The sequence below is a fragment of the Colletotrichum karsti genome (genome assembly GCF_011947395.1).
Source record: "Colletotrichum karsti strain CkLH20 chromosome Unknown Scaffold21, whole genome shotgun sequence".
In the NCBI taxonomy this organism is placed as follows: domain Eukaryota; kingdom Fungi; phylum Ascomycota; class Sordariomycetes; order Glomerellales; family Glomerellaceae; genus Colletotrichum; species Colletotrichum karsti.
In genome coordinates this window covers 587,428-604,472 of record NW_024065921.1, presented here as the reverse complement: position 1 = coordinate 604,472, position 17,045 = coordinate 587,428, and the positions used below count along the sequence as shown (strand labels likewise).

At 53.2% G+C, this 17,045-nt stretch overlaps 4 protein-coding genes across 4 annotated transcripts; 2 read left to right on the top strand and 2 right to left on the bottom strand.

Moving 5' to 3' along the window:
- Positions 1–1,835: 1,835 nt before the first annotated feature.
- CkaCkLH20_06994 (HEAT repeat protein) lies at positions 1,836–5,069 on the bottom strand (the record flags this gene model as incomplete). The annotated part of the gene is made up of 1 exon (XM_038889711.1): positions 1,836–5,069. The coding sequence occupies one exon, from the start codon at positions 5,067–5,069 to the stop codon at positions 1,836–1,838; it is 3,234 nt and encodes a 1,077-aa protein (XP_038745074.1).
- Positions 5,070–5,705: 636 nt separating this feature from the next.
- CkaCkLH20_06993 (cytochrome P450) lies at positions 5,706–9,966 on the top strand (the record flags this gene model as incomplete). The annotated part of the gene is made up of 8 exons (XM_038889710.1): positions 5,706–6,050; positions 6,106–6,350; positions 6,406–6,562; positions 7,293–7,389; positions 7,448–7,588; positions 8,782–8,897; positions 8,956–9,725; positions 9,789–9,966. The coding sequence occupies 8 exons, from the start codon at positions 5,706–5,708 to the stop codon at positions 9,964–9,966; spliced, it is 2,049 nt and encodes a 682-aa protein (XP_038745073.1).
- A 2,229-nt stretch (positions 9,967–12,195) lies between these two features.
- On the top strand, positions 12,196–13,520 carry CkaCkLH20_06992 (eukaryotic translation initiation factor 5; the record flags this gene model as incomplete). The annotated part of the gene is made up of 2 exons (XM_038889709.1): positions 12,196–13,179; positions 13,236–13,520. The coding sequence occupies 2 exons, from the start codon at positions 12,196–12,198 to the stop codon at positions 13,518–13,520; spliced, it is 1,269 nt and encodes a 422-aa protein (XP_038745072.1).
- A 577-nt stretch (positions 13,521–14,097) lies between these two features.
- CkaCkLH20_06991 (uncharacterized protein) lies at positions 14,098–16,710 on the bottom strand (the record flags this gene model as incomplete). The annotated part of the gene is made up of 1 exon (XM_038889708.1): positions 14,098–16,710. One exon carries the CDS (start codon positions 16,708–16,710, stop codon positions 14,098–14,100), a length of 2,613 nt encoding a protein of 870 aa, XP_038745071.1.
- Positions 16,711–17,045: the final 335 nt, after the last annotated feature.

Sequence of the window (17,045 nt, the reverse complement as noted above, 5' to 3'; positions counted from 1 at the left end):
AGCCAGCCCCTGCCCCGTACCCCTGTCCACGATAAGCTGGTATGAACGATATAGAAGCATATTCGCAGATAAGGAAGGTAAACCAAAGATTGGCTTCGAATAAGATCAAACACTTTGAGAAGTGCTTTGGGAGTGTTTGATGTTTGATCTCTTACCTCATCTGACCAGAAGGTGTCTTGCGTGATGTTCTTAATTAGGGATGAACAAGTTGCGATTGACTTCAGGTTGAGGCGTTGGAAGAGTCTTCCCGACTCGGCAAAACAGAAATCCATCGTACGCCTCTAGTCAAGAAAGGGTTAGATGCTCCGAACGTCGTGAGTCTGTGACGATAACGCTGAGCACGCCATGTTCGCGCGCCAGAGACGCCTCCCCGTTCCTTGCGACTCTTCGAGATAGTTGCCGCGGGCCGGACGTCAGCTTGTATTTGTTCTAGAATTTGTTTGACGTGGCGCACAGCAGGGTTCCCGGCAAATGATTGGATCGTGGACGCTGGATTACGTCCCCATCATCAACTGACATTGCGCCAGGATCTGACTCAAGTCGACCTGAGACGGTTTTCATCTGACGGATTTTGCAATTGATTTGACTGCTCATGAGGACAAGCTATTGACTCCAGGCGCAGCGGGTACGTGGCTTGCCCACGCCACGAAGCTGTCGCGACGGTGTTCGGTATGAAGTTCGATACGATCTGCAGATGAAGTTCATCTTGCCCTGGGCGCCGAGAAAACCAAGCTTTAGGGAAATCTGGGTCTCTCCGATGACCATTGGCTCGATCTAGAGCCAAGCAGGCGAGCGATTCCTAGCCGCACTTGGCCTCCAGTGTTTCTATCCACGTCAATTGATCCCACTTAACGTCGGCCTAGAAACTTCGTACTTCCAGAAGAAGTAGCATGAAGAAGTAGCTTATCCAAGGCTTGCGTGACCGGCGATACTCAGCCCGTGAACATGAACCGGTTAACTGTGATGCACAGTTTTCTGAACAATCCCAGACACCCTTGGCTAGAATAGGAATGTGTTATCTCGCCAGGAGCGCCCGTAAGCCTGTCCCCCCTCTCCTCCTCTGACCATTGAGAGGCCCTCGCAGAGATCCGGGGAAACTGGATGCCACTTATTGTTCCTTGACGGACACCAGCATAAACCTTGTCTCATCGCCCCCGTGCCAACTTCACTGTGAATAGAAACTTGATCAGTGGAATAAACGCTCTTTGCGCTGTCTGAATGTCCGAAAGGAGACCGAGTACCAGGGAAAGGGCAGGACAGATTCAACCGCAGATAAGCTTGTTTAATCACTATCGACTACCAGGCTGTGAGACTGATCTACCGATAATAATCCACTGCTATGTATCGCGAGACCTCGGGCTCGCCGAGAGGTGCTAACTCTGTGAGCCTGCCAACCGCTTGCGCGTACAGGATCCGGGCGTCAAGATCTGCCAAGGGGTGACTCAAAATGCTACGAGGCCCGTCCATCTTGCGTTGCCTCGCCTGGTCAGATAGGTGTTCGGCTCCCGCATGTTCAGGTCGAACGGCCGCTGCTTCTGCAAGTAGGTGGAACAATGTGACCTGAGCTCGCACTAGCTCAGCCAAAAGCTCGTCTTTGCATGCGCTAGAATACTTCTAGCGCCCTTCTAGATGAGGTTTTGTGTTTTCTCCATGCAAGTGAAGTTTGCGCAGGTTATGACAGGACACCAACACCAACGCCCATACTTTTCGGGCGAGCTTCGATGGGCGCCACTGAGCATCTTTCCAAACGGTCTTGGCGGCTTGAGGATTCTAGTGGTGGAATATGACAAGCCAAGACTTTAAAATCATCCCTGGCGTCAAATTACGCCTGCATCTCAACCCAGGCTGGGGAGCGGCACAAACTTGTGCCCTTCGAGTTGCGGCGTTGGCAACGGTTGAATGTGCCCCCGTTGATACAAGGCGAACCACACAGCGTCAGCGTTGACGACTTCAAGCGCTTGGCGTGCTTCGGGGTTTTTGTCGAGCACGTCGGCCAAGAGGTCTAGGAACTCGTCGAATATCTCGGCCTCGATACGAACGTGAGACACGATTGCCACCAACAGTCGCACAACAGCCTCCCAGACCTGCGCGGCTTGGGCGAACCTACCCAGCCCGCCAGATCCAGAGTTGTTCGCAATGTCGGCGGCTTGTTGGCCCAGTAAATCACCACCTGACCGAACGGGGATGAGTATCCCATGACTCGCAGACGCGGCTGGTCTATCGGTGTTGCTGCTCCCCTGATAAGACCTCCCCTTGCTCTGGGAGCGGACTGCTTCCTGCTTTTTTGTGCGGCACCATTTGCCAAGACCATCCCACCATTCGGTCTTGATTCTGGAGCTCAGAAAGTCGCCAGCCGTTACACACAACATACACAGAGCATCGCACGCTGATATGACCACGAAAGCTTCCTGGTCGTATAGTCTGCCTGTAACAACCGGCCAGACACTGTTGATAAGAGGCAGGAACGAGTTTTCGTCCCCAGAGAGAGCGGGAGAGACAGTCGCCAAGAGGTCAAGTAAGGATTTGCGCAGGGTAGGACTTGGCGAAGTAAGATAATGCTGAGTAAGACTGGTGATCTTCTCGAGCAAGGTGTATGTCGGAGTCTTTGGTGGCTGCTCTTTTTCAACCTCGTCATTCGCCTGCTCTTCGTCTTCACAGCCCTCCTTGTGCTTGCCGTCTCCTGGGCCCCAAGGCTGTTGCGGATGTCGGTTGGTCTCCTCGACGTTTGCTTCCTCTTCTGCTCGCTTCTGTCGTTCTAATCGTCTCTTCAATAAATCAACTATGTCGTCTATTGTTACCGGCTTGCCGACGGCTTTCTTGTGATTCCCAGATCCATTTTGTCGGCCTTCAAGCAGGAGGTTTTCTGATTTTGCGCCTTGGTTGACTACTTCTTTGAGAACCGAGAATAAGCTTTCCACGAAGATAGGATAGCCGTGATAATTGTCCAATGCAGCGAAGATCGATGCCACCACATCATCCAGGTACGGAAGCAGGCGCGGCCCGGTAAGACGAGTCATCATTACCAGCACTTTCGTCGATGCCGGAGAAATGTCAAATGTGTTCAGCCGTAGTGAAACCGAGTTGATCATGTAGTCAACATTTTCAATGACCAACTCGGAGACGTTTTGGTATCCACAGGATGCGGCCAAGATGTTGAGTGTTGTGATGGCGTGTTCCCTGAGATGAGGACTTGGGGAACCCAGAAACGTGGTGATTGGGTACAAAACATCAATGAGCTCCGGCCTAAAAGCTTCTCTTGAACGGGCTGCCGCAAATGAAGTTACTTCAAGCGCCGTCGCCTCCAGCCTCCAGTCGACCTCGGAAAGTTCTGAATGAGAGTCGAGAATAAGAACCGCTTGCGAGTATAGTTCTTGAAATACATTGTTAGCGTCTTCGCTGGAGGGGCTCAATGTGGAGAAATCGAGAAGCTCGTCCAGGTCGTCGGAGCGTGACAGAGCAGCCTTGATGAGCTCAAAACTCAACCAAAAAGAAGCTGTCTGAGCGTCACCTGTGACATCCCGGGCATAATCTAGCATCTCGGCGGCAAGTTTTGTCTGCTGAGACGCTGGACCGACTCGTGACAACAGGTTGAGCATTGCTGACCTTGTGCCTGCCTGGCTCTCTTGGTTCAGCAAAACAATTTGGTAACTCCGGGATGTTTCTCCCGACTTCACCACGTCTTGGCTGTACCACGAGGAATCTGTTGATACCTCGTCCATGACTTTGGTTGATTTGGTGCTGCTAACCAAAGATGTGACACTATCTCTTAGAGCTGCGGCGATTGACTCATCGAGAAGTGACGAATCTAACTGCAAATCGGCCACCATAGACATACCCTTCATAAGGTTCTGGATGGCCGCCTGTTTATTGCCTTCGTCGGCGGATTGCATTATCCGAGGCAAGCTAGTAATCCAGTTGTAACAGTTGACCTTGACAATCTCTCCAAGCTCAGGGTAGATAATCGCCAAGTCTTGCAGACTCGTCGAAGACAGGGACACAGCTTGGTCTGTGGAGGAAAGTATCATTGCTGTCTCGACCAAAATTGACGCGCAAGCCTCCAATGAGGTATGACACTCATCAAGAAGTCCCAGCGCCAGTGCGAGCAGCGCATCACGCACATCTGGGGAGTCGTGAGTACGCAGCTTCAGAATAGTTGCCATAGCCAGCTTGATCTGCGATGCCGTTGCTTTCAACCATGATGGGCTCAGTATTTGCCCTTTCTCGGAATCGGTAGGAGTCTCAGGGGGCGATCTCGCGGTTATTGTTCGAGTCTTGACATCGCCTAAAACTTGAACGAGAACAAGCTTCAAGGACTGTATGGATGTGACGAGTACTCGTATCTTCTCTCTATGAGGTTTGGCCAGGAGTTTCGTCAAAGAGGATACCACTCCAGGAAGAAACGAAGCGAGAGCGGCGTGGTCTCTGACACCTGCGTAGAAAGAGCCCAGAGTTCGTAGGGCTTCAAGTTGAATCGCGGATGTTCTTCCGTCCGTAACGCATCCGAGGATAACTGAAATGGTGTGGCCGAGAGTTGGCACCATTTTTTCCTCAGTCAAAGCTGGTGCCGCCGTGGCAGAAGAACCGGTCACCGTTATCAGCGCGGTCAAGGCCCTCAGAGACTCAAGCTCGGTTTCCTCGGGGGGGTCACTGGCTCCCTCGCGACCTGGAACTCCTCCGACGATGAACGTAAGAAGCATCAGGAGCTGCTGCATGATATCCGGCGATATGTCTGATTTCCAGCCATGGATAATGACGATCGTAAGACACTTGATGGCGAGCTCGACTAGACGCTTCGGGTATTGCTCCTGATTGCGGAAAACATGAGATAGCGGGAAGAAAATGTAGTCGGCCAGCTTGGCGTCCATAACTGTGGGATCTCTGTTGATTTGGTCACTGAGAATCTGGAAAAGTTCCGTCATCAGTTCAGGGAGCCGTTTGAAGGAGGAGGTGCCTTCGGGTGGCCGTATGGCCAGCTGGCTGATGGAGACACAGCATGGTTTGAGCTGAAGAGAGCCGTTAGTCCACGTCTGACTGGATTTTGAAGTAAAGAACCTGTTGGAAAAACTCATTCCGGGCGGGAGTTGATGTAGTCGAGCCGGTCGCCATGATGAGAATGTCAACCTCGAGCGGTATCTGGGCTATGTCCGCGCGTTGTTGCGGTTTGATTGTAGATTTCAATCGGCATAGGTAGTGATCAACAAAGAACTGCGAAAAGAAATGTATGGCTAAGAAGTGAGCAACATCGTTGCAGGTAGGCTTCCAGTTGCAGCAACATTAATGATCACATAGGGTTTGGAAACCACTTCAGCAGGCAGAATGCGCCTGCGAAGGACTGTGGGACTGAAGAGCATCGGAGCGGAGCCAATCGGCTGAGGTAAGGTACGGTACCTTCACAAGGTAAGGTACGTAGGTACCTGAGCTTCCCTGCGGGGCAGATTCAGTAAGCCAGCTCCACTGTGCTGTCGGTGACAGCGGTGCCGGGCGTCAACACCACTGCAATATCGCCTGGAAGCAGCTCAGTGCCCCGCTACCTAGGTAGGTACGAGCAAGACACCCCGCTATCCGAGTGCCTTTGCTACGTCAATCTCGGCGGATTCCTAACTTCAACCCACCTCGAGAAAGGAGCTGTGCATCACGACATTCTTCTAAAAAGTCATACATTGATCTCTCTTGAACTTGATAGACTCTCCATAACCGAGGAAATCATGGCCCCAGAGCCTTTCTCCTGCACAGTCCATCCGTACGACTCCCCAACCTCGAACTCGGCCGCCTACGAAATAGGACCTTCTGGAGCTTCGAACGCTATCCTCTTCATTGGCGGTCTCGGAGATGGACCCCATACCGTTCTTTACACCCTGTCCATAGCCAGGCACCTCGAGAAGACAGAACAGGACTGGTCTGTCTTTGAGATTCGGATGAGGAGCTCCTTCACGGCTTTCGGTTACTCCAGCCTGAAGAACGATGTCGAGGACATTTCGGCACTAGTGAGATATCTCCGAAGCATCGGAAAGAAGAAGATTGTTCTCATGGGTCATTCAACCGGATGCCAGGTATGTGGTCGATCCCCGAGGTCATGGTTGCGTAACAAGCCACTCATCGCTCCAGGACTGTATGGAGTATACCAAGCATAAGGACGACCCCGTCGACGGTTTCATCCTTCAAGGCCCTGCCTCTGATAGACAGAGCATCGTTGATTTCGTCAGTCCCGAACTGTTGAAGAAGGGATTGGACCTAGCAGAGAAGATGCTTTCCAAAGGAATGGGAGATGAGGCAATGCCCAAAGACCATGTGCCGTCCCTGTTCTCCGATCCTGTCACAGCATACCGCTGGCATTCGTTGGCAGCCAAAGGGTGAGTGGCTCTCTGATCACTTCAAAGTGAAAACACTCGTACTGATGCATCCCAGTGGCGATGACGATTACTTCTCATCTGACCTTGACGAGTCGTTCGTGTCTTCTGTGTGGAACAGGTTCGACCAACCTGTCATGGCTCTGCATTCGGCCGAGGACGAGTTTGTTCCAGCTAGCGTCGACAAGCAGGCTCTCATAGACTCATGGAAGAAAGTGAGCCCAAAGGTACACCAGTTGTCTGGTCTCATCCCAGGAGCGAGCCATACTGTGAAGAGCCCAGATGCCCAGTCATGGTTGGCAGACCGTGTGGTTCAATTCATCCTTCAAGTATGAAGTCGGTGGCACGTCTGAAGTGTCCAGACTGCTCGCCAGACTTGTGATCTCGGTAGCAGACATAGTGACCAAACCAAAGATGCGTAACAATAGATCTCCAATAAAATGAAGAATAATGACACTGATACGTTTCTTTGCAAAGTGTTCTAACCGGAGAGTACACGACTCCACGCTTATTGCTCCTAGTTGAATACGTGGGTAGCAACAACGACAACAGATAATAAGCGCAACACTAGAGCTACCATTGGCGAGGGCAATGGAATAATAGAGGCATCGAGGAGTGCCTAGTTGCGAGGAGAAATAACCGTGGAGGACTGTACACTTGGTATGATAGTGCGCTTTCCATTCTGTCTTTTGTGACCCCACGTCCCCGGAGTGCCAGATGGCAGGGCGAGGTCGGCGATGAGCAGGGTCGTGCACCGAGACCCACCGACTCGGGGAGAGGTCTCCGGCGATGCTCAATGCAGGTCGCCGACCCCCAAAAAACCGTTGATTACCTTACCTGTGGCATCGCGGGCACCGCGAATACTTAATCCCTAGACAAACTCACAACATCCACAAATCAAACGCGCTAGGTATTCTCAACCGGACGATCTTTCACCTATCTCAGCACACAATCTTGCACACGCTCCCACCATCAGCTCTGAACATCAACTCAACTGGGTTTATATCCAACATGTGCTTCGGAGTTACTTGCTCGACTTGCTGTAAGACCACTCAAGGAGAGGAGGACAACGCAGCCCCCAGAGCTGACACACCTAATAGCAAAGGCGACCTGGCGCGGTTGCGGCCAGCACATCCCCTCGGCTCTCAGCGGCGTCCCGGAGGACCAGTGGTGCACATGCACGCCCCGAGTCACCGTCAACGGCAAGGAGTACCCGCCGGCAGGCTCTGTGTCGATTCCTGGTATGTCTTGGCTGAGCAGTTTGTTTGGCGGTGGCGGTTCGAATGACAAGGCGAAGCAGGGTTCTAAGAAAAGGGAAGAGCTGTGATGGACGCATCACCTTGTGGGAGGCACGACGAGATGACGAGTGTACAACTACTGGGCGAGGCGTGGCGTTGACTTGTAGATTCGAGATAGTGGTTCACGACTGGACGGACAGGGTTAGGGCATGCGAGGGGTTAGAGGTGAATGAAGTTTCATAAAATCCTTCTCGTTTCTCGAGTTATTTCCTCTGGGGTGTCTCATCGCTCCGAAGACACCCAAAATGTACGATTCAAACACCATGGGAAGAGTAACAAAGTGATGCATGGAGGGGTCGCCAGTGTTATCGCTAAAGTGCATTCATTCCCTTGTGCCCCTCACCCCTCATTTGGGGTTCTAGTGGGTTCACATTACCTAAATTTCCCTTCCAGGTGATTACTGGCCTCTCTATCGGCGCCGACGCTTGCCCAGGTTGGTGGTCATTTACGAATAAAAACCCGCTGATTGAACAGCGCCTATCATCGCCGGCCGGAGCTGATAAGAAGGCCCCGGCCTCCCTCGTGCTTCGGTGTATGATTCACGGGCCGTCTACATTCGCAAATTCGTGCCTACCTTACTTACCCTTTACATACAACCTTACTCGACTAGAAACGAACTGCAAACTTGCAGAAATGTTGCTGCTGTCTCCCTTCTTCCTGGGAACGGCCTTCGTTGTCCTCATCGCCGTCTATCTCGTCCGATGCGTGTCTTCACCGTTGAGGAAACTCCCCGGCCCGAGGATATCCGCCTTTTCATCACTTCTCCTGAAATGGCACGAATTGCAAGCCAACAGGACGCAATATATCCATCGACTTCACCAAAGGTATGGGCCCGTTGTAAGGATAGCGCCAAACGAGGTTTCTTTCACCTCATATGACGCTGTCAAGGAGATATACTGCTCCGGCGGCAGCGGGTATGATAAGACGGAGTTCTACAACTTATTTAGAGTGTACGGGCGGCGGTAAGACTGACTTGACTATCCTGTGAAATCCCGAAAGCTCACGTACTCCTCAGAACCATGTTTACCACGTTGAACAAAGAAGATGTAGGGAGGGCCCCCAGTTGTGACCCCGGGAGGAGGCTAAAGAAGCTCACCATCCGTCTCAGCATGCGAAACGGAAGAGGATCATCGCAGACCGCTATGCAAACAGCAATGTCCTGCGCCCCGTGCCCATGAGCGGTATCCAGGAGAGGTCTCTCAACTTCATCAAGAGATGCGAAGACTCCGTCGGCAAGAGCCACGACATCTTTGTAAGTCCGGGTAGCATAGGCATCACGGTGGAGTGGTTTTCTCATCAACTGCTTGCAGATGAGCCTACACTCCTACGCCTGCGATTGCGTCACACACCACTTGTTCCACCCGTACGGCACAAACTGCCTCCAGGACAAGGCGGACGAAGACATGATGCACGAAGTCGCTGTCGACGACAGCTTGCAGAACCGCCTCGTCCAGCACTACAGCCCGGTTCTGCACAAGGCACTTTCCGGGGTGCTGTATGCCTTCGCCAAGCCGCGGGAAACGCCCCTCGCCGACAATTTCGTGATGGAGTCCAGCAGGCAGCCCGATCCGGCTCAGTTCACGTTACTGAGCCGGCTGCACGAAAAGTCGAGCGACCTGGACCAGACGGACAAGGCAGGGGAGTGCCTAGATCACATGGCCGCCGGGATCGACACTACTGGGGATGGGTTATGTTTCCTTATGTGGGAGCTTTCGCAACCTAGGTCGATGCGTTTCCAGCAGAAGCTGCAGCGGGAACTCCGGGACAATCCCGGGGTTTCGTTTGATAAGCTGCCGTTCCTGGACGCCGTTATACAAGAGGGCCTTCGGTGCTTCCCCGCCATCCCTATGTCTCTTCCGCGGTATGTACCACAGGGCGGCCGTACTATTGATGGGCACTTCACGCCGGGAAAGACCATCGTCAGTTGCCAAGCCTTCTCGGTCCACCGTATCAACAGCGACGTGTTTCCTCAGCCAGACCTGTTTGATCCTGATCGTTGGATGGAGCCTATAGGGGACGCTGAAAGGAAACGTCTCATGTTTGCATTTGCAAACGGCGGCAGAGGGTGCGTGGGAAAGCAGTAAGTCGCTCCGTCATGTCTCGCCTTGTCGAGTAACGCGGATCTCTGACTTTTGCCGTGTAGCCTGGCGCTTGCTGAGATGAAAACTCTTCTTGCGGATATTTATACTCGTTACACGACGCAGCCTGATACGTCAATGACGGCCGAGTCGATGGCCATGTCTGACCAGCTGATCTCATCGCGACCTCATGGTCAAAAGTGTCTGCTGCAGTTTATCCCTATTGCCGAGAAACGAGAATGATCTGCATTCTGAGCAGAAGTGGATTTGATCTAACAGGCTCGAAACTTGGAGCATATATGACTTGAAGATAATTGCTGGCGTTTTATTTTCATCGGTGTCTAACTTTTGGAGGGCAGCACATGTTCCAAGGAGAAGAGGAATTTTAAAGAGACTAAACATAGATCGTCTAGTCAATGAGACAACTTGGCACACCACTTCCAATACTGGTGTATTCAGCAGGCTGAGGCAGCTTTAAGTTGCCCAAGCCAATGGCGAGCCACCCGATGAAGGCTGACCAGTTTGGCCTCGTTTCCTGCAGGCGGTCACTTACTGCGTACGTGGACGTCTCTGGCTCCAGGTAGGTTGAGGATGATTTGCAGGATTGAACCTCCATCCCACTTTCACTGGCTCGGATTTATTCGCCGGAGGTAGGCGAGGCAAGGCGAGGCGAGGCGGTAGGGAGGGGTAGACATGGGGTCGCAGTCGCAGGTGGTGTCGGCGAGGCGCTTTCACACCATACCTTAGCATGTTTATTTTTATTCCTGCCCTGGATATCTGCAGGTTCCCCAAGTGAGGTTTCCCAGCGGCTTCTGCTCAGTATTCCCGTTTCTTTTCGAAAAGAGCTTCCTCACACATTCTGCGTACAGTTTGGGCATCCTGGAGCGGGGAAGACCGTTGATTGGTCTGTGCTCGATGGTGATCCGTCGCAGTTTCCCTTCTATTTGATGTATTACCTACCTTAGTTGATGGGAAAACAGAACTGACAAGAGATATCGGAAGGCAAGGGCAGGGTACCACCGTAAGCCTGAGGTACCTCAGAATAGGTACGGATACACTAAGGTAGACCCAGGGAGTGGGCCTGGTTGCGTGCTGAGAGGACGTGGAGTTTTGGATCCTGGTTTCTGGACGTTGGATTGGAACTGGAACTGGAACTCGAACGGTGGCACGTGTGGGGCAACAGACGACTGCCTGGACAGAGCCTAGAGGACCATTAGATTCAAACTTGACAACAAAGAACTGATGGGAGGGACGGAAATGCCGCCATTATTCAACATGTCAGTTAAGCAGGTACGTAGTGGATGGGCGGGAGAGACGGATGGAGAAAGGCTTAATGCCGACAGGTTCACCGAGACGAGCCGGCCAGCTGGAAGCTGTCAGGCTCCAGACTCCCTCCTAGACGCTCACCCGTGGGAGGTAGGTAACAAGTGGCAGGATTTGAGGTGTGTTACAGAGTACCTCAACATTGACAGGTACGGACAATACCTATTGCTATACCTCTGGTAACGGTACATAATGTGCCGCGGTAGCGCGTACCAGTGAATCGGACCGCCTGTTGCAGCGATGAGTGGTAAGGCGACAGGTTGCCGACGGACGCACTGGGCCCCATTATTAAGGAATTTTATTGTTCATGTGTCTCCAAAACTTCCTGACTCCCGTCTTCCTCCCTCCTCCCACTCCACTCCAACCTTTCCAAAACTCTGCGCTCACTGTCCAGTCAACTCCGTGTCTCCTCTTTCCCGCACACAAAAAACACGCAAAATCCGCCTCCACTCGGAGATATCCCTTTTCTCGCAAGTATATCTTCTGCTCTCGCAGTTCCCACCTCTTTCTGCTCCGGCACTTCTGCATTCTAGCGCCGCTCGCGGTTAAATCACCACGCACAAAAAAATATCATCGTCTGAGAAATCGCCACACCACCTTCAGTCCTCGACTACCAAAAAACATCACCAGCATCATCAATTCACCACCCGCCGCGCTTCCTTCGACTACCGACCGAGTCCTTCCTCGCGAGAGTCGTTCATAACCCAACACTCACACGCGGTACAGGCCACACAGCAGTTTATGTATCAGCACGACAAGACCAACGTCTCTAGACACTTCGTCCCCAAGCTGCAATCATTTCGCATAGCGCGGAAACCTTGTAGCCCCAACATCAGTTCCGTCGGTTGAAGTCTAGTTTCCACAGGAGTCTATGAATTCTCGACAGCAAAGACGATCTAGTCTCGCTTTACCCTATGTCCATCAAAACACCCGTTGAGCATTGAGTCCGTCTTCTTGCTCCCTCCAGCTTCCCTACAACCACCGATTCGATTGATCCTAATCCGAATCACGGCTTCTTCATGCTACTCGCCCGCTCAGACGCCCAGCATCAATACGAGCTACGCTTCCTGACCCAAACCTCGCTATTCTAAATCTATCAACACTCCTCACGAAAAACACATCCACTCGCCCATCTACAATACCGCAATCATGGCTTCCCTCGTCAACGTGCGTCGCGATGTCAAGGACGCTTTCTATCGCTACAAGATGGAAAAGCTCGTTACCAAGATCGAGGGCAAAGGTAACGGTATCAAGACCGTCATCGTCAACCTGAGCAGCGTTGCCCAGTCTCTCGCCCGTCCCGGCGCCTATGTCATCAAGTACTTCGGCTTCGAGCTGGGTGCCCAGACCAACGTCGACCCCGCTGATGATCGCTGGATCATCAACGGTTCTCACAACGCCGCCAAGTTGCAAGACCACCTCGACGGCTTCATCAACAAGTTCGTTCTCTGCAAAAAGTGCAAGAACCCCGAGACCGACGTCAACATCAAGGACGGACGCATCTTGCTCGACTGCAAGGCTTGCGGTCAGCGGTCCGAAGTCGACTTGCGCCTCAAGCTCAGCAGTTACATTCTGAAGAACCAGCCGAAGAAGGGCAAGAAGGACAAGGCCGAGCGCAAGGCTGCTCGCCGCGCCAAGGCCAACGGGGCCAAGGAGAATGGCCAGGGAAGCGGAAGCGGCGGCGAGGGTTCCGAGAACGGATCCAACGATGCCGACGACCAGGATGCTGGCAGTGACGACGAGTTGGAGAAGATGAAGAAGGAAGCCCCGGAGCTCGCCACGATGGAAGTCAAGGAGCACGAGTGGGCCGTTGACATGAGCGAGGAAGCCGTCAAGGCTCGCCAGGCTCAGCTCCCCGATGAGTTCAAGCAGAAGCTCAACATGAACGGCGATGAGGACGACGAGGACGGTGAGGGTGGCGGCAACACCATTTACGACGAGTTCGGCACCTGGATCCAGGACCAGGCCACTGCCAAGGGCGGTATCGACAAGGTCGACTCAATTGACATTTTCGTCAAGGCCAAGGAACTCGGCATCGAGACAAAGCACCGTTCCGTTCTCGTCCTGGTACAGACCATTTTTGACGAGAATATTGTCGCTCAGATCCCCAAGCGCGCCGGCATGATGAAGCAGGTACGTTTTACACCCCCCTGCCCTCCATTTCAGACTTGTGCTAACTTGATCCTTAGGTCATCAGCTCTGATCGCCACGAGAGGGCGCTTCTGGGTGGTACCGAGCGCCTGATCGGCACCCTTGGCAAGGAGCACCCCGAATTGTACAGCCAGATTGTTAAGATCCTCCAGCTGTACTACAACCACGATCTGCTCAGCGAGGAGGTCGCTATCAAGTGGGGCTCCAAGGCGAGCAGGAAGTACGTCGACATGGCTACGTGCAAAAAGATTCGCAAGGCGGCCGAGCCCTTCATCAAGTGGCTCGAGGAGGCTTCGGAGGAGGAGTCCAGCGACGAGGAGTAGATTCGTGCCGGCTTGTGCTCCCCTTCCCATGGCTGCAGCTTATGCTGTTGGGCCTGAAGTCAGCTGTTGCTTGGATTTTGCTCTTCCGTCTCGTCAACTTAGTCGCTCTTTCCCACACGCCTAGCGTCCAGCCGCTTTTCCATGTTGGTTGGTAAACAAGCACACGTGGTTTAAGTAGGTAGTACATTCTGTAGAATGCAATTCAGAAACTATCCTCCCTCAGTCCAGCCCTCTTCTATGGTAATGAGTATGCTTATGTGCTAGTTTCTGGATTGTGTCGCCGCCGACTTCGCGGGGCCACATTCGTAGCTATCTATGTATACTGCCCGCGCCGAAGTCTCAAAATCTAAGGAAACTCCCCGTGCCCGCCAAACCCTTCGCCAAAAAGCCTGCCTGCCGCAAGCCAGCGCAGTCTCTAAATCCAGAGACCATAGCTTGGCTTCCATGTCCCAAGCAAATTCGCAAAACCCCCTCACCACAAGTACATTGCCTCCAAGTGCACCAACCCCTTTAGCATCCGCCCCTTTGCCTTGAGCCGCGATTCTGTATCACAGGCCATGTTCATTAAACCATTCCTCTACCACTGGTCCGCCGCTCCGTGGGTGGATACAGCCATGTTCGAATCGCCCCATGGCAAAGAGTTATCCCAGGCACCTGGCATGCTCTTGTTGCTGCTGGAGCCCTTGCTCAACTCTGTGCCGGTTGGGTTCCAGCCGTCCCCAGCGGTAGAAGGCCCCCATCCAGCACCCTCGCCTGCTGTTGTATTGTTGTTGTCGCTCTTCTTCGACACCTGAGACGCGTTGGGACTACTGGTTGTCGGTCCAGCGTTGTTGTCAGGGATCCAGGTCGAGTTGTCCGTGGTTTTATTCCATCCGTCGGCATTGTCCTTCGAACTCTTCTTGGATCCGTTACTCTTATTGGACGCGTTTCCCACGGGACTATTGGTAGATGGACCAGCGTTGCTGTCCCAGCCATTGTTGGAGGGCTGACTTTGGCTCTTGCGTGACTTCTGAGAGTTGTTTGAACCATTAGACACGGCTCTTCCGGAAAAGCCGACATTGTTGCTCTGGTTATCCCAGCTAGTCGTTGGCTGCTGTTGTCTGCTAGCACTGCGGTTGCTTCCTCCACCATTCTGGCTCTTGTTCGACTTCTTTGACTTATTCGAGTGATTGGACGCCGTTCCCCAGCTGTTGTTGTTGTAATCACCTCCAGAGGTAGCCCACGCATCCGCACTATCGTTGTTGGAGGTTCCCCAACCTTCGGCGGCCATTGTCTGATTGTTGCTGCCAGAATCCCCCCAGGTGGTATCGTTGGTCGTCGTTCCCCAACCATCACCGCCGGATGCCCCTTGAGCACCATTCCCCGAAGAACCCCACACATCATTGTTCTGAGTATCGCCCGACGTGTTCCAATTATCGTTGCTCTGGCCATTGCCTCCTGTGTTCCAGCCGCTGTTGCTTCCGCCGCTGTTGTTACTTCCAGAACCGCTCTTGTTGCCTCCAGACCCGCCGGTCGTACCCCAGACGTCGTTGTTTCCATCGCCGGTCTGTCCCCAAGCCGACGTACTTCCGTTTGTCTGAGGCCATCCTGAATTGCTTCCTGACTGGCTCTTTGATGAAGCACCCCAAGCGAGGTCCGCGTGCTGACCGCTCTCCAGGGGTTTCCAACCGGTACGTGACTTATTGGATCCCCATGACTTCTTGCTGCCGTTGTTGGACCCTGCCTTGCTTCCGGCTTGTGAGCCGTCCTTGTTCGGGCTGGACTTCTTGCTTAGGTTGTTTGCAAGTTCAGCCCAAGGAGTGTCCGGATTGACTGTTAGGCTGATGTTGATGGGAGATTTCGGAGCAACATTGCTGTTGATCGGCTTTGTCTTGTCGCTCTTCGCAGGGGAAGCGGTCTTGTTGCCTCGGGGGCCGACATTGGTCTCCCATCCCTTCTCCTTGTCCTTGGCCGCCGTCGATGCATTGTCTCCCCGAATAGCCCCGGACATCTTGGGCGATCCCTTTGCCGAGGTCGTCTTGGCTGGTGAGACTGGAGTCCAGTATGGCGGCATTTGCGGCATCTGCATCTGTTCGACTGGCGCCATGATTGGAGCTCCTCCAGGCATGCAGGTAAAAGGGATGGCCCCCCATGGAGAATTCCCTTTGAATTGATTGTCTCCGGGGTTTGAAGGACTTGCAAACCCATGGAAAAAGGGGTTCTGCAGAGGGTGAGGCATGCCGAGGGGCAAGGTTGCGTTGGATTGATCCCGAGCTGGATATAATAGCCCGTACGGATTCCCGTAGGCCGGTCCATGGTAAACTCGGACAACACCATGCTGAGAGTCATGGAAAGCATTTGGTCGAGGGTCCTCAGCTCCTTCGATTGCATGCTCGACTTGAAGAACTTCGGCTCGAATGGGCATGATAAGATTTGGGCGGCGTAGATTGGGAGACAAGGAAGCCTCGGGTCTCAGCTTCTCAGCCTCCTTGGCTTTGGGTTTCTCCTTGCGCGGTGTTTCCTTCTTATCGATCCGCTTCTTCTTCGTAGGGCCGACATTATTGATGTCGGCAGCAGCTGGTACCGTCTTCTTGGACTTGTTCACCTTCTTGGTCTTTTCTTCTTTCTTCTTCTTCTCGGGAGACGGAGGTGCCTCATCCTCGCTTTCGGCTTCGGTCTCTGTCGTCTCAGTTTCGCTGTCCTCACTCTCTGATGATGACTCTATTACCTTCTTCTTCTTGGATTTCTCTCCCTTGTGCTTCTTCTTGTCGTTCTTCTTCGACTTGGGTTCTTCTTCGGAGTCGGATGTGTCTGTCTCAGCAGCCTGATCCTCGGCGGCTTTTCCTGCTTCTCTTAGTCTCCTGCGTCCTATCTTACAATCGCGACACTCGCAGTCCGGGTCGGGCTCTGAATCACCTGAAGACTCGACGTCCGAGTCCACCACCTTCAACGCCGATTTGGGCGCCGCGCCTTGGAAGCGGACCTTCTTGACATTTGCTGACTGGCCAGAGGTCTTCTTGACGCCGGCGCGCGGGTATGTTATCTTGACGGTGTCCTCCTCAGACTCGTCATCAGTCGAGATCTCGACGCTGATTCGCTGTCGGCCAGTCGATTGTCTGCGCCTGCGCCGCTGAACCGAGTCGTAATACTCCTCAACGCTGACTCCAAGGGCCCATTCACAAAGCGTAGAGCTCCTGCCCTTGACCGTCATGATCGCAGTTACCTGGCTAGGTCAGGAGATGATCCACTGCCAGTATGGAGTGAGTAGAATGGATGATCGCGGCGAAAATTGTTCGGAATAGAGAGGTTGCAGTCGATGTTGTGGTATGATTGAGTTTAGGGTAAAGGCGTCGCTCTAAAGTAGGTATATGTGTTGAAAATTGGGAGGTATGAAGAGGTGAACGGAAGGAGGTCATTTATGATCAAGATTTGACAACCACTCTTAGGTTTGGGAAAGAACCACCTGAGGTGCCTTCACCTGCCTCGGCCGGGGGGGGGGGGGGGGGGGGGGGGGGGGGGGGGGGGGGGGGGGGGGGGGGGGGGGGG